This window comes from Muscardinus avellanarius (genome assembly GCF_963383645.1).
Source record: "Muscardinus avellanarius genome assembly, chromosome: 15".
Classification (NCBI taxonomy): Eukaryota; Metazoa; Chordata; class Mammalia; order Rodentia; family Gliridae; genus Muscardinus; species Muscardinus avellanarius.
The window spans coordinates 79,181,730-79,197,606 of NC_137801.1; the positions used below are offsets into that span (position 1 = coordinate 79,181,730).

The following is a 15,877-nucleotide window of genomic DNA, read 5'->3' on the forward strand; positions in this document are numbered from 1 at the left end:
AAGTAGCTGAGGCTGGCTTCAAACCTTTACAAACCTCCTGTTTCAGCCTCCCAAGTACTGGGATTACAAGGGTGTGCCACCATGCCCGGCTTAAATAATGATACTTTTAATAGTCCACTTCTTCAGGTCATTTTGTGGGCAGCTCACACAAAATTAATGTGCCTTTTTCCTATTCCCTTGAACACATGAAAAATTATGCTTTTTTATAGGGAAAGTCTGAGTTTTTGATGAATTAACATGAAACCCTTAAACACAAAAACCTGGTTTACTGTCGATGCTTCCAAATGTGACTGTACATCACAACTGTTAGAGTACCTTGCCAGAAATACAGAGATCTTGTTTTCATGCTACAGCCACTGAATCAGAATCTCTAGTGGTGGTCCTAGGAACTGCCTACTTTAGCATCTGATTTTCTGTACGAGTTTTCTACTGGCAGTGTGTAAAGCCTTCCTTTACTCCCTCCTATGCTGGGCAGAATAAAATCCAATTCTAGGGGTAAATAAACACTGTTAACTATTTGGAGTCTAACTGTCCAAGAGACCTCTTCTGTCACACACACGCACACATACGTGTGTGTGTGCGTGTGTGTGTGTGCACGCGCGTGTGTGTGAGCGTGTGCCCCTCTCTTGAGGTTTAAAACAGAATTTAGTGGCTAAAGACAGAAATGCAATAAAAAAGGCTATCTACATTAGAAAAGGTGTAATAGTTGTTAAGTTCATTTGGGAGAATGTCAGTATACATATATTTTTCTACAAGCATTTTGTCCAAACAATATTTACCAAGAAAGTAAGGAAAGAACTGTTAGCAATTGAAACAATTTTCTAAGGAAGATAAAAGTGACATTTTAAAGCTAGGTTTAAGGTTTCTAGCTTTCAGGTGGAACAATGATAGTTCATGAAATCAGGCTGATGGTGCTGATGAAAGCTTACTATCCTGTCTTGGCTGTTACTGGGTCACATTAGCTAACTGGCCAGTGTAATATACACATTCTTCTGGAGCTGTTCTTATAAGCTCATAGAGAAAAAGTATGACTATTCAAACATTTATAAAAGTAAAGACCATACCAAAAAAGAAAAAGGCTATTTCTTCATATTAGATCATAGTCAGTAACAAAACCACCAATTTTTAGTACTTCTGAAGAAGGCCCTTAAAGATATCTCTATACCATTCCAATTTTAGTACATGTGCTGCCAAAGTGAGCGCCCTTAAAGATATCTCAAAATGCTATGAATAGTTTTCAGTACTTAAGAGTTGTAGTACATGGTAGGTGCTCAAAAAGATTTACTGAATGACTTTAGAGCCACCAACTGTATTTTACTTGTGCTAATAATGTAACTTGAAATATTTTTTTCTAGAGAAAAAATACATTTTCTAGAATAAGTGTGAGAAATTTCTGATACAAATATGAAGTTAGCTTTAGTACTTACAAGCTAATTTCATAGTACACCCTAATGAGAGGTAGGTAGACAATTGGTCGATCTTCCCTGAAACTTCTGTTTTTCACTATAACACATAAATTACAATGTTAAGAAGGGTAAGCCTAGCAAGCCAGTGCTTTCACTTTTTACTTACACTAACCTCAGGTCAGGATACAATTGGACAGGCATTTGCCCACCTGTGGTAGCTAACATATCCTGACAACCTTGATAACCCAGGCTCAAAGGCCTCTTTTCTTCAGTGTACAAAGATACAGCGTTACTCCCAGTTTCCTCATCTTATTCACAATAATCTCCCGATTCCACCATATCCCTAAGGTCTAGTAAAGTATGTGATGGAGAACGAGATACGACACTAAAGCTGAAGACAAAGCTGCAAAGGTGAGCGGTGCTACATTACTGTTCAGTCAGCAGGTGTCTGAGTGTTTTTCTTTAGAGATGAAAAATGCTCGTCATTTGACATTTAGGTGAAAAGTAGCTTTTTTTTTTTTCCTTCAAGAAACATTCTGGCCATGAGCTAAAAGGAAAGGCAGATAGTAGATAAATAGATAATCATTACTGCCCTTGCAAAGGCCAGATATAAAAACACTCCAAAGGACAGCTTTAAGGTAGATAAAGCAAATTTCCTAAGGCTTTAGAAATGTCATCTTCTCGTTTGTAAATCTGTATTTATCATAAGAAGAAACACAGGAAGAGCTGCCACAAAGATGCTCATATAGACAGCCGGGGAGCTGCCTGCAACTTACTTTTCCCGCAGCTCCGCCTCTTTGGACACGGTTTCCTGCAGCATCCTGTTGTGTCTCTCTAGCAGAGTATCATGCTCGGACTGCAGTGTCTGAAGTTCAGACGCACTGATCTGTAAATTATCCTGGCTATCTTGTAATTTGATTTTCAGTTGGTCAATAAGCATTTCTAGATGTTCCCTAAAACAGAAATAAAGAGTTGTTGGGTCTCAGATATATTTTAATGACTTAATCTTTCAATGTCATACCATTATGATGATGAAGAAGATGTTAGAGAGCCGGGTGTAGTGGTACACACCTGTGATCCTAGTACTTAGGACGCTGAGACAAGAAGATCATAGGTGTGAGGACTCAGCAAGTAGTGAGACTCTCCGCAACCTAGTGAGAGCTTGTTTTAAAATAAAAAGTAAGCCAGGCGCGGTGGCATACACTTGTGATCCTTGCGCTTGGGAGGTTGAGACAGGAGGATCGCGCAGGTTCGAAGCCAGCCTTAGCTAGTTAGTAGGCAACTTAGTGAGATCCTGTGTCCAAATAAAGTATAAAAAACAGTTCTGGGAGTATAACCCAGAGGTATAAAAGCCCCTGGGTTCCACCCCCAGTACCACAAAAAAAAAAAAAAAAAAAAAAAAGGGAAAAAAATAAATAAAAACTAAGAGCTGGGCATAGTGGTGTATGCATGCAATCCTAGCATTTGGGAGGCTGAGACAGGAGCATCATGGTTCCCAGACAGCCTTAGCTACTTAGCTCCTCCGCAACTCAGTGAGACCCTGTTTCAAAATAAAGAATAAAAAATATGTCTGGGGATGTATCTCAAAGGTAGAATGCCCCTGGGTTCCATACTCAGTACCACAAACAACAACAAACAAACAAACAAAAAACAAATGAAAAGGGCTGGGGTGTAGTTCAAAGGTAAAATGCTCCCAAGGTTCAATCCCCAGTACCACAAAAAAAGAAAAGAAAAATTTCTCTACAGAACAGACACCCTCTATAGAACACCCTCCTTGATTCCCATATACTTTTAAGCAACTTATAACTGGATGCTATATTTTCTTTTTTGGGGGGTACTGGGGATCAAACTCAGGGGCATTGTACCTCCAAGCTATACCCCCAGCCCTATTTTTAATTTTGAAACAGGCTTTCACTAAGCTGCAGAGGGCTACACTAAGTTGCTGAGGCTGGCCGAGAACTTGTGACCCTTTTGTCTCAGCCTCCCAAGTACTGGGATAACAAGCGTGTGCCACCATACTTGGCTTCATAATGTAATTCCAATGCCTAAATTTCTACTATGACCAGATCCTCTTAAGACAAGATGAAACTTTCAGCCTGTATCTCAGAGACCACATCCTGATTTCTTCGCACACTTCTACACCTTTTGGAATTTGCAACGATGCTCTTCATGGTAAAGTTTCCTAGCTAACTCTGTGGACATAGTGAAGCCAAAAGACTCTATGTCTAGAGTCAAAAGAAACCAGAACAGGACCTTCGATCTACTTGCTAAAGATCCTGCACTGCATGGAGGGGAAGCCTGTGTGTTTCGTTTAATTAGACTTTACCTTTCTTGTTTAGCTCCCTCAGTTTCAGCCTGAGACACAGATTTATTTTTTTGTTGTTTTAAAACGTTATGAACTCGGACTTTGTAGCTCTCAAATTCAGAAGTTACAGCAGCTTGTTCCGCCTGTAACATTTAAAAGACAAAGAAGATATTTCTATTGTGACATGGTCCTGATTTCTTTTAAGTTAACAAACTGAGGTGAAACCGGTTTTTGAAAATGAAGAAAATAGGTGACCTGAGCTTTAGCTTCAACTGCCTTCACTAAAAAGAGCACCTGTTTGGCCTTACACTTTTTTAAAGCCTTTGCATGATATAATTTTGTCTGACAAATAATGCTTCTCCCATTTTTCTATCTTGGTAGAATTACTACTTATAAATGTCCATGGCACCGCTGCAAAGATCACTTATGAGCTGCACCTCTAAAAAAGCCTACTGTACCTTTTCCAATTCTTTTGTATGTGTAAGATAAGAAAGCAGGCCCCCACAAGCATGCTAGCAAAATGTGATTTTATAACTATAGCGTTATGCTTTTTTTTTTTGGTACTGGGGACTGGACCTAGGGGCTACTCCCAGCCATTGTTTATTCTGAAACAGGGTCTTGTTATGTTGCTGTGGCTGGTCTCAAACCTGGATCCTCTCGTCTCGCCTCCCAAGTACTGAGATCACAGGTGTGCACCACTACAAATGTACTGAGATCACAGGTGTGCACCACTACAAATAACAATATTTTCTAATAAAAAAAGATTTTACAAATAATTTTCTTTTGCATATACATTGCAAAACATGGTTGAGATGGAAACATGTGCTCCTGCCTTTCTTTTTAGCAAGGAATGCTATCCACATGATGATTAAGGTGGGCAAGGGGCTTGGGGTTAGAGCAGTCTGAGCTTCTGAACTGGGTGTTCATCTACCAAGTGCCTTAACTGCAGAACACTGAAAGGGGACCAGGGCGGAGTCGGGCACCGCGGCTGGCAACACCCTCCCCTCGAGGGTGGCTCGGCCCCGCGACGCACCTTGGCAGCACGGCTCTCTTCCTGCAGCGCCGCCACCCTCTGCTGAAGCGCGCTCAGGGTGCGCTGGTGCTGCTCTGCGGAGGTCTTCAGGTGCTCGTGAATTTTATGTTTCTCAGATGTTATTTCAGCCAGCTGAATCTGGGGGTAAAACCTATAAGTTTAGTTCTAGAGTATCAGATCTTCACTGGTCAAAGAGAGTTTTTTAAAAACATAAGCTTGAGGTTTGAGACAAAGTGTATATATATAAGTGTCAGAATTAAGTAATACAATATCTGTAGGTAGTATTACTTAAAGAGTAGTAACAACACGAGCAAAATATTTTTTCAAAATAATAAGTTGATTTACTGTGTTAAACCAACATGAATAAAAAATATCAATTACAGAAATTCCAGACTACAAATTTAATTAATGCTTGATTACACATCTCAAGACATATAAGATATTACAAATACATAAACTCACATATAAACTGTTTTTTGTGACTACAATATCATTCAGAGGACTCAGATGAGGCTTGCGGCCGTGTTAATTCTCGTGTATTATGGATCTTCAAATACATGAAAATAACACATACCTGGAGTTAGTGGCACACCCCACGTGCATGCCAGTCTTGATTCAGTGCTTCTCCTTCCTCAAAATGGAAGAACCCCTCCCCTATAAACAGCCTTAGAGGGTAAACCCATACATGATCATTACCTTAAACGGTAACTTAGTTCTACATGGGTTTTGAAAAATACATCTTAAAAAGGCAAAGAACCTTACTTTACAGACTTCGACTTGCTGCTGGCTCGCCTCCAGCTCACTCTTTAATGATGCTTGAAGTATCAAGTGATCAGTTTCCTACGCAAAAAATGAGAATCTTGGTTAAATTAAAAATGGAGTTATCCGCCGGGCGTGGTGGCCCACGCTTGTAATCCCCGCGCTTGGGAGGCTGAGACAGGAGGATCGCGCAGGTTCGAAGCCAGCCTCAGCTACTTAGTGAGGCTCTCAGCAACTTAGTGAGACCCTGTTTCCAAATAAAACATAAAACAGGTCTGGAAGTATAGACCAGAGGTAGAAAGCCTCTGGGTTCCACCCACAGTACCACCAAAAAAAAAAAAAAAAAAAAAAAAATGGAGTTATCCATAAACAGCGCATAATGAAATAAGAAACAGAAACCAACATACTGCCTGCTTGGAGTCTGCCAGTTCCTTTTTGGTTTTCACAAGCAGCTGCTTGATTTTGGTGTTTTTTTCCTCATGCTGTTGGACTGAAGACTGTAGTGAAGCTAGAACAAGAAGCAATGTTGGTAGTTTGTGAGTGAATATAAACACACCAATGACAAGTCTTTTCTTCGAATTAACTTACCGTCAAAAGAAACTTTTAAAAACTGTTTACTATGAGATATTTCAAATATACTTGATGGCAGTGGCAGCAGTACACTAAACTCACTGAACCCATCTCCCGCTTGAACAGTCACACCAACACAGGGCCAGTCTTACTTCACCCAGACCAGGAGCTGGCCAAGTGCAACCTGCAGGCTGTTTGGGTGAACAGTTTTCTTCGAACACAGCAGCAAGGCTCACTCTCTATGGCTGCACTCACGCCACCAGGGTGACCTGAGCAAGCTCCAGGAAGACGGGGCGGCCTGCAAGACCTAATCGTGTGTTATCTCACACTTTATAAGAAGCCTGTCCATCCCTGATCCACATACCTCCACCTACTCTGAGCTCCCCCACATCTGCAATTGTCTCACTAGGCATCTCTAAAATGAACGTATGGCTGCATTTACTTTTTTTTTTTTTTTGGTGGGTCTGGGGATGGGACCCAGGGGCATTTGACCTCCGAGCTACACCCCCAGCCCTATTTTTATTCTTTATTTTGAAACAGGGTCTCACTGAGTTGCAGAGGGCCTCACCAAGTAGCTGAGGCTGTTCACAAACTGTGATCCTCTGGTCTCAGCCTCCCGAATGCGTGTGCCACCATGCCCAGCTTATATTTACTTTTTTGTGTGTGTGTGTGGTACTGGGTATTGAACGCAGGGGTGCTCTACCTCTGAATTACATCCCCACCCCTTTTTACTTTTTTAAAAAATTTATTTGTGTGCTGGGCATGATGGTGCAAGCTTGTAATCCCCGTGCTTGGGAGACGGAGACAGGAGGATCGCGCAAGTTTGAAGCCAGCCGCGCTGGCTTAAGAGACCCTGTTTCCAAATAAAAAACCTATAAAATAGGTCTGGGAGTGTAGTCCGGAGGTAGATGGGCTTCCAGGAACCCCAGTACCACCAAAAATAAAAAATTTATTTGCAGTACTGGGGCTTTAACCCAGGGGGGGCATTCTATCCCAGCCCTATTTTTTTTTTCCTTGTGGTACTGGGGATGGAACCCAGGGGCATTTTACCTTTGAGCTACACTCCCAACCCTATTTTCTTATTCATTTATTTTGAAACAAGGCCTCACTGTGTTTCTGGGAGCCTCACTTAAGTTACTGAGGGTGGTCTCAAACCTGCAATCCTCCTGTTTCAGCCTCCCAAGTACTAGGATTACAGGTGTGTGCCACAATGCCTGGCTTAATTTACTTTATTTCTAAAAGATAAGGACTCTACTTTTTAAAAGTATCTCAAGAGGAGCTGTATATTTCTAATTCTGTCATATCAGAGGCACATACCCGATCATTTGTTTTTAGAATTAGCTCAAATGTAATAATAAGAGAGTGTGTGTGTTTAATGAAAGAGCTAAGAAGCCAATCAAAACATAATGAAGAAAAACTTTACTGTTAATAGAGGTAAATAAGAAACAAATATCAAGTGGGTTAAGTGGACGCACTGTGTAGACCACAGGCAGCCACTGGCAGCAAGCAGACCAATCCGGCTGCAGCCTGTTGTAAAAAGGAACGGAGAGCATGGAACAGTGACCTCATGGTCTGTGAAGCCGCAGGAATGAGTAGTGTGCTCTACTCCTGGTCTGGACCAGTTACACAGTATGCTGAAACGTCTGACAAACAGCAATGAACTTTTTAAAGTTAAATTCACACACAGAGATTACATTATTTGCAAACAGGAACTAGAAACAGGAGTATTTTACAAGGCATGAATTACTTGTGAAACCTTGCAAACTGCTCAGGGAGTTATGATAGGTAAGATCTAATTTCTGGGTCAAAGAACGACTAGGGGACAACAGTTCACAAGCTAATGCAAAGCACTCTGTAAGGTTAGAAAAGAAATGCAAAGGCGACGTGAAGCCGCTTGTCTCGAGGTTCTACACCCTCTGCAGCAGTGAGGGCGCCTCACAGGGCAGGAGAGCTCTTAGGGGTAGAAGGACCGCAAATGGCGAGCCTGGGGTGCGAGGGCGAGGGCTTGAGAGGAGGCTGCACAGGAGAAGAAATCCACACTGTGGAAAAGTGGCAAGTCTTAGGAATTATTACCAGTCCTCTTTATCTGTGGGAGGATAATGAGAACTAAACGGGGTTAGAACAGGGCCAGACCATCGAGGGTTTGGCAATTAAGAAGACCTATCTACCTATGTATTTGTGCTGGGGATTGAACGCAGGGACATCCTACCGCTGAGCTATACTCCTAGCTCTTTATTATTCTGTACCTTCAAACAGGGTCTCGCTAAGTTCTTGAAGGTGGCTTTGAATAAGCAATTCTTCTGTCTTCGCCTACCAACTACTGGGATTTCAGGGATCCAGCTTAAAAAAAATTATACTTAATTTCTTCCTAACAGGTGAAGGCTTTTGCTCCAACTAGTTAAGAATTCTCAATACTATTGCTTTTAGTTGTTGCTCACACCTTGGCTGTAGAAAGGACTGTTCTTTGGTATCCTGCTTGTCTCTCTGAACCTGCCTTCAATGCACAACTGGATCCCATCTTCAACGGTCCTAGTCTTCTGAACACCTCTCCCCTCTGAATTCAACACTCAGTGCAAGTACCTTTCATTTCTGTACTGGGGGAACTCATCAGGGAGAATTGGGAAGTCTTCCTGAATAACCTCTTTTTAGTTTTGCCGAAGTATCTAGCCTCACTTTCAGTGGGCTGTCAAAAATATACGGATTCAGTAGTTCTCCAAACCAAATGTCTGCACTGTGGGATTAGAACCTAGAGCTCTGCCATTCAGGTGGTACCATAAACTTACTTGGATGATAGGGTGTATGTGTGGTGAGTCGTCTGGAAATCATACAATCCATTCAGTCATCCAGACACTCTGTTATCCTGGATACGGGAAGGTGAGCTCTGTACAACTGGTCTTTATTGCTTTGTTCATGAAATCATCTTTCTTGAGTTGTGATTTGGGCACTGGCTGGCAATGAGGTGGAAATTATTAAACAGCCATGGTGAATGCGTGTAGTCCCAGTACTTGGGAGGCTGAGACAGGAGGATCGCAGTTCACAGCCAGCCTCAGCTACTTATGAGACCCTCTGCACCTTAATGAGACCCTGTTTCAAAATAAAGAATAAAAGTAGGGCTAGGGGTATAGCTTGGAGGTAGAATGCCCCTGGGTTCAGTCCTTAGTAGAATAACAAATTATGGATAAAATGGATAGAATCAACTTAAAATGTCTTGCTAGTATTTAAATTTTTCTAATTTGTCGACAATCAGCAAATTGCAAACAAAGCCCATTTTTATGTTTGTATTATTTACATTAACAGGTACTTAAGAAGTGTTTAAATGAATGAGTGCATGAGGCAAAAAGATGGGACTGTTAACATCTTGTGTGTATGTGTTTTTAAGATTTTATCATTATAATATGTATCTGGTTGGCAGTCAAAGACTGATGAAATGAACAACTCAGGCTCCCACCCCCAAACCGTCAGGATGAGATAATTATGAGGTAAAGTGAATTTTGTTTTACTCACTCATTTCTTCTTGTAGAGTTTCTTGTTTCTGTTTCTGAATTTTTATTTCTTGCTCCAAATCCTCTATCTTGCTGTTCTTGTTACTTAATTTTTGATTTAGTTCTTTCATCAAACGTTCATAATCGGCTATTTCCATATTCATCAATGTAGTTTGTTGGGCATCCTGTATATACAAATTAAAATTACCTATTATTAGTTCAGTTATTTTCATCTGTAAAACTGCTTAAATGAAATATAAGAATAAACAGGTTATGTTACACTCTTCCACAATACAGTGTAAACAATAATGAATAAATAACATGAATACTTTTCTAGTTTTTCTTTTTCTGTTTTCTTTTTTGCAGTACTAAGGACTAAACCTAGGGATATTCTACCTCAGATCTACACTCCCAGTCCTATTTTATTTTATTTTTTGTAACAGGGTCTCTCACTAAGTTACATGGGCTGGTCTCAAACCTGTGATCCTTTTGTCTTGGCTTCCCAAATACTGAGATTACTAGGAGGTGGTCAGCTACTTTTCTATTTTATAATTTCAAAAAAATATTTTTAATAGCTAAATTTTAAAATTTTCTTAGTTTCACTATGTTTCAATATCTTTCATTAATCACATCTGGCCATTTTAGTCTGGTAGAGTACCTATTTATGAAATATTAATATATACATATATTTTTGTGGCACTGGGGATTGAACCAAAGGAATTCTACCTCCAATCTATACCCTCAGCCTGATTTTATTTTTTATTTGGAAACAGGTCTCATTAGGTTGCTGACAGCCTCACTAAGTTGCTGAGGCTGGCTTTGAACCTGCGCTCCTCCTGTCTCAGCCTCCCAATTACTGGGGTTATAAATGTATGCCATTATGATTGGCTCAAAATATTATTTTAAGAGGCTTTTACAGTATCTTTATTTTTATTCTAATCTTTGAAAGAGAAAAACTAACCGAAGTTTTATGTAAAATACAATTTTCAAGTTTGACATTAATTAAATCTACAAGAATCATGTAGATAAAATGACATATGAAACCAAAGTCTCATAATTCATGAACCTAGTTTCTTCTGACAACAGTTAGAAAATTAAGTTAAAATTACAATTTACTAAGGCTAATAATTTATAAAGAATTATTTTAACTGGGTGTGGTGGGGCACACCTGTAATCCCAGTACTTAGGAGACTGCACAGGCAGATTGCAGGTTCAAAGCCAGTCTCAGAAAATTAACAAGGCTCTCAGGAACTTAGACCCTACTTAAAAAAAAAAAAAGGCCAGGCCTGGGGGTATAGCTGAGAGGTAGAATGTCCTTGGTGTTTAATCCCCAACCAGAATCATTTTAGTACCATAAACATTTTATAATATTCCTTTTTGACTGTATAGAATAGCTTAATAATGTGAATACTGACCACTGGTTTCCAAACTAGAGTTTACTTTTACCTTTTTAACCAGCTCTAATTCTTGCATGGTTTTCTGAAGCAGTTTCTTCTCTTTTTGAAGTTGCAGCTGAAGTTCTTCAAGTTCATTTATAGTACTGGCATGTTCCTAAAATTAAAAACCCAAAATCAAATAAGGTGTTCGGTTATGAGCTACTAAATAAATCTGACACACAAAATCTAAGTCACAGCTTAAATTGTCAAATTTAGAGCTGGCATACATAAGGAACTAATGAACTAAGCTGTATTCACAAGTGTTACTCCTTAAGAATTTCTTTATTTAAACAGTATTTTGATAAAAATGCCACTGTATATTTGAGAAGCAATCTCAAAGGATTGTGTTTACCTTTATCTTCTGCTCTTTCTGATATTTTTCAGCTTCCAATTCTTTATCTACCATTGCTTTGGCTCTCTGGACTTCTAAAATCTGTACTTCTAATAACTTGGCATTAGATTGTAGTGTCTCGACACGAGCCAGGAAATCTTCATTATCAGACCTTAATTTTTCACACTGCAATGATAAATAATTAATCACTATAAACATCCAGAAAATGTATGCAAGAAAGGAAGACAAGGTACATTAACAAGAATGCTGTTTTTTTTTTTTTTTTGGTGGTACTTGGGGTGGAACCCAGAGGCTTTCTACCTCTGGGCTATACTTCCAGACCTATTTTATACTTTATTTGGAAACAGGGTCTCACTAAGTTGCTGGGAGCCTCACTAAGTAGCTGAGGCTGGCTTCGAACCTGCGCAATCCTCCTGTCTCAGCCTCCCATGCGTGGGGATTACAAGCGTGTGCCACCATGCCTGGCTGAATACTGGTATTTTGTAAAAAATAAAGATTTAAAAATCATTTCCACAGATTGACAATGTTGAATCAAGAATAAATTTAAGTGGGGCATGGTGGTGCACATCTGTAATCCCAGTATTTAGGAGGCTTAAATAGGAAAATTGTAGGTTCGAGGACAGCCTCAGCAACTTTGTGACCCTTAGCAACTTGGGGAGACCCTATTTCAAAAATAAAGGAACAGGGATATAGCTTAGAAGTAGAATATCCCTGTGTTCAGCTCTCAGTACAAAAAAAAAAATCACTGTTGTTAATAATATGGTGCTTTTTGTGTGTGTGTGTGTTACTAGGGACTGACCCCAGGAGCATTCTACCTCCAAGCTACAACCACAGCCCTATTTTACTCTACTTTGTAAACTTTTTTTTTTTTTTTTTTTTTTTTTTGCGTTACTGGGGATGGAACCCAGGGACATTGTACCTATGAGATACACCCCAGCCCTTTTTTTTAGTCTTTTTATTTTCGAAACAGGGTATCACTGAGTTTGCAAATGGCTTTGCTAAGTAGCCGAGGCTGTCCGAGAACCACTATCCTCCAGTCTCCGATGTAAACATATTTTGTTTTTGTGGTACTGGGGGTGGAACCCAGGGGCTTTTCTACCTCCCGGCTATACTCCCAGACTTTTTTTTTTTAATACTTTATTTGGAAACAGAGTCTTACTAAGTTGCTGAGACCCTCACTAAGTAGCTGAGGCTCATTTCGAACCTGTGCGATCTCCTGTCTCAGCCTCCCAAGTGCAGGGATTAAAAGCGTGCGCCACCACACCTGGCTATGGCAAACTTTATAAAAGACCAGATGTACTCTGGTAAAGGAAAGTACCCCCCAAGAAATAAAAATCTAAGAGAAATGAGATTAGAGCAATAAGCAAATATAATTAGTTTGTATTTAGACTGTCCCCCTAACCCTCACAAAAACAAGGTAATAATGCTGAAGTGGGGCCTGTTGCTAAGGAGGATCACAGGCACGGCCTTGGGGCTGTCTATGGCTCACCCTCCCCTGGCTCTGTCTCTCTACTTCCTGCACCCATACCCTGAGCTTCTGACTCTGGACTCCCACGGACTGAACCTAGAATCGCCAGAAAACAGAGAGTGAAATATCTTCCTCTGAGGTGTGTGGTCAGGATTTTTGAATTATACCAGTGAGAATACTGACTGAGACAGCAAAACAGAATGGTCATTAGCAGTTTTGTTAAATTCTTCCAACAGGAGGAAAAAAAAGAAAAATCCTATTTCTGATTATATTTTACTTTTTAAATGCAAACTATATAGAGATTAAAATATATTCACAATAATTTTCATTTCTGACAAATTCAGACATAAATTCATGTCTGAATTTATTCATTTAATAATTACCTGAGAAGTTGCATTTCTTAATTGTTTTGTAAGATCTTCTATATGACGTTCAAAATTATTTGCACGTTCTTTCTCCACATCCAACTGTTCTGATTGTTTATCATATTCTAGTAAGAGATTCTTTAATACAAGACAAAAGATTTAACTTGAGGTTATTACTATGCATTCAACAGGTCAGACTGATAATCAAGCTATTCTGATGTGAGGTTTGTAAGTCCACTGGAGATGCTTAAAATATTTACATATAATGCCGGGTGTGGTGGTGCACACTTGTAATCCCCGTGCTTGGGAGGCGGAGACAGGAGGATCGCACTGGTTCGAAGCCAGCCTTGCTGGCTTAATAGACCGTGTTTCCAAATAAAAAATATAAGATAGGTCTGGGAGTGTAGCCCGGAAGTAGAAGGGTTCCATTCCCAGTACCCCAAAAATAAAGAAAAAATTTACATATAAAAATATGGCAATGAAAATATAAACTTACATATGAAAATGACATTTAAAGATGAGAATATAAATTTAAGTTTACATATAAAAATGACAAAGGAATTAGCATTCTTTTTTCCAATTTCAAAGCAAGTTTAATATATTTTTATGCTAAGACAGTTAAAAAAACACTCTGGAAATAGTAGTTGTGTGCTAGAAGTAAAAAGCATAACCTTTTAAAATTATTTTTTATTAGTTAACTGCAATTATATATCATAGTGAGGTTCAATGTGATAAAAACATACATGCATATAGCTTTTGGTATATTTCTCTCCTCATCTCATCCCTTCCACCTCTCTTCCCTCCCCACATTAGTGATAATGGTAGTAATACCTTACTATTTAAATAGGTCCAGTTTTTAAGGAAAACTATTTAAAATTTATATATGAGCTTATTCATCTTTCATGAGAGAGTTAAATTAGGAGCTTTCTTCCTTACATTGTAAGAGACCTTATAATTTATTAATTTTCTTAGAGGTTGACCAAGTACACTGAGTTTATATAGTTCAATCTTTTGATCTTTTCTTTGGTAAAAACATTTATCATTTATTTCGTTTTGTTTTGATACTGGGGACTGAACCCAGAGACATTCTACTTCTGAACGACACCCTAGCTCTCTTTTGAAATGGGACCTTGCTAGGCTGCTGAGAGTCTTAAGTTGCTGAGGCTATTCTCAAACCTGCAATCTTCCTTTCTCAGTCTCCCAAATACTGGGATTACAGGTGTGTGCCACTGTACAGGGTTGGATTTCAGTTTTTTAAAAAGTGCACTACCACAGCCAGCTATAATTTCTTAAATTGCTTTTAATTTTAGAAAAGTCTTTTGTATCCAGGACAGTTATCAAGAATTTTAATGTTTAAAACATTTTTCACAAAGTTTTTTAATCCATCCAGAATTTATTTTGGTGTATACAGTGAAATAAAAACCTGACTTGATTCTTCTCCAATAGTTTTCTGATTTCTTCTTCACTGATTTTTTCAAAACTTCCTGGGATAGGATAGCTTATAGTGGGCAAAATTCCAGCTCTATTATTTGTTCTGTGACTTACGAGTCTCTTACAAACTGTAAGACTGTGATGTTGAGTCCCTGCCTAGGACTCCTTATTTGTGAACTGGTGATGCTGATAACATTACTAATTGTGGCTGTTTTGAGAACTAAGTATATTAAGACATATCAGATGCTCAGAAGAGAGCCTGGCATCCAAGTGTGTGTGTATTATTATGCAGAAGTCTCTTCTGTTATAGTAATCTGTCACATTAGAATTCGACCTTATTTCTGAGCTCTATTATAAAAAAAAATTTAGTGTGTGGTAGAGCAAGATGTCATCCCTTTCCGTTAAAAAAAACTTTAGCTATTCCTGTTAGTTTATTTTCCATTTAAAACTTAAAATAACTGTTAAGATCCTACCAGAGAAGAAAAAAGCTTCAGGCTTATTCACTTGGCAGGAACAATATTAAACAGAAACACCAAAACCGGGTGCGGTGGCGCATGCTTGTAATCCCAGTACTTGGGAGGCTTAGACAGGAGGATCACAGGTTCAAGGGCAACCTTATAAGTTAGCAAGACTCTCAGAAACATAGCAAGACCCTCTTTCAAAGCAAAAAAAAAAAAAAGGGCTATAGTAGAGTGCGAAGGTAGAATGCTTCCGAGTTCAATCCCCAGTACCACAGGGGGGAAAGAAAGGAACACTAATGACAGGATTTTTCTTTTTGTTGTTGATTAAAAACTCTCCAAATAGAATTTCACTTTTTTTTTTTTCAGTAGTGGGGATTGAACCCAAGGGCATTCTACTTCTGAGCCAAACCTCCAGCCCCCCCCTTTTTTTTTTAACTCTTCAGTTTGAAAAACAGGGTCTCACCAAGTTGTGGAGGGCCTAAGTAGCTGAGATTGGCTGTGAACCTGCGATACTCTTGTTTCAGCCTCCCAAGTACTGGGATTACAAGTGTGTGCTACCACTCCTGGCAGAATTTCACTTGTAAAAAAACAATAGTATAGCCGGAGGTAGTGGTGCACGCTTGTAATCCCAGCATTCAGGAGGCTGAGACCAGAGTATTGCAGGTTCACAGCCAGCCTCAGCTACTTGGTGAGGCCCTCCACAACTCAGTGAGACCCTGTTTCAAAATAACAAAATAAAATATAGAGGTGCGGATTGGGTATGGTCTAACTGGGTGATGTGTGCATGTATGTCTACACAAGTTTTTTAC

At 39.4% G+C, this 15,877-nt stretch overlaps 1 protein-coding gene across 2 annotated transcripts in view; it reads right to left on the bottom strand.

Moving 5' to 3' along the window:
- Window positions 1-15,877, bottom strand: part of GCC2 (GRIP and coiled-coil domain containing 2) — a gene marked incomplete at its 3' end in the record, with an annotated part of 43,026 nt that overhangs the window by 13,707 nt on the left and 13,442 nt on the right. For both annotated transcript variants that reach the window (XM_080711639.1, XM_080711638.1), the window contains exons 9-17: window positions 13,195-13,314; window positions 11,344-11,508; window positions 11,002-11,106; window positions 9,578-9,740; window positions 5,911-6,011; window positions 5,507-5,584; window positions 4,745-4,882; window positions 3,733-3,854; window positions 2,183-2,359 (exon numbers count right to left, since the gene is read on the bottom strand). In XM_080711639.1, the coding sequence (XP_080567765.1) occupies window positions 2,183-2,359; window positions 3,733-3,854; window positions 4,745-4,882; window positions 5,507-5,584; window positions 5,911-6,011; window positions 9,578-9,740; window positions 11,002-11,106; window positions 11,344-11,508; window positions 13,195-13,314 (1,169 nt within the window). The remainder of the gene's footprint in view (window positions 1-2,182; window positions 2,360-3,732; window positions 3,855-4,744; window positions 4,883-5,506; window positions 5,585-5,910; window positions 6,012-9,577; window positions 9,741-11,001; window positions 11,107-11,343; window positions 11,509-13,194; window positions 13,315-15,877) is intronic.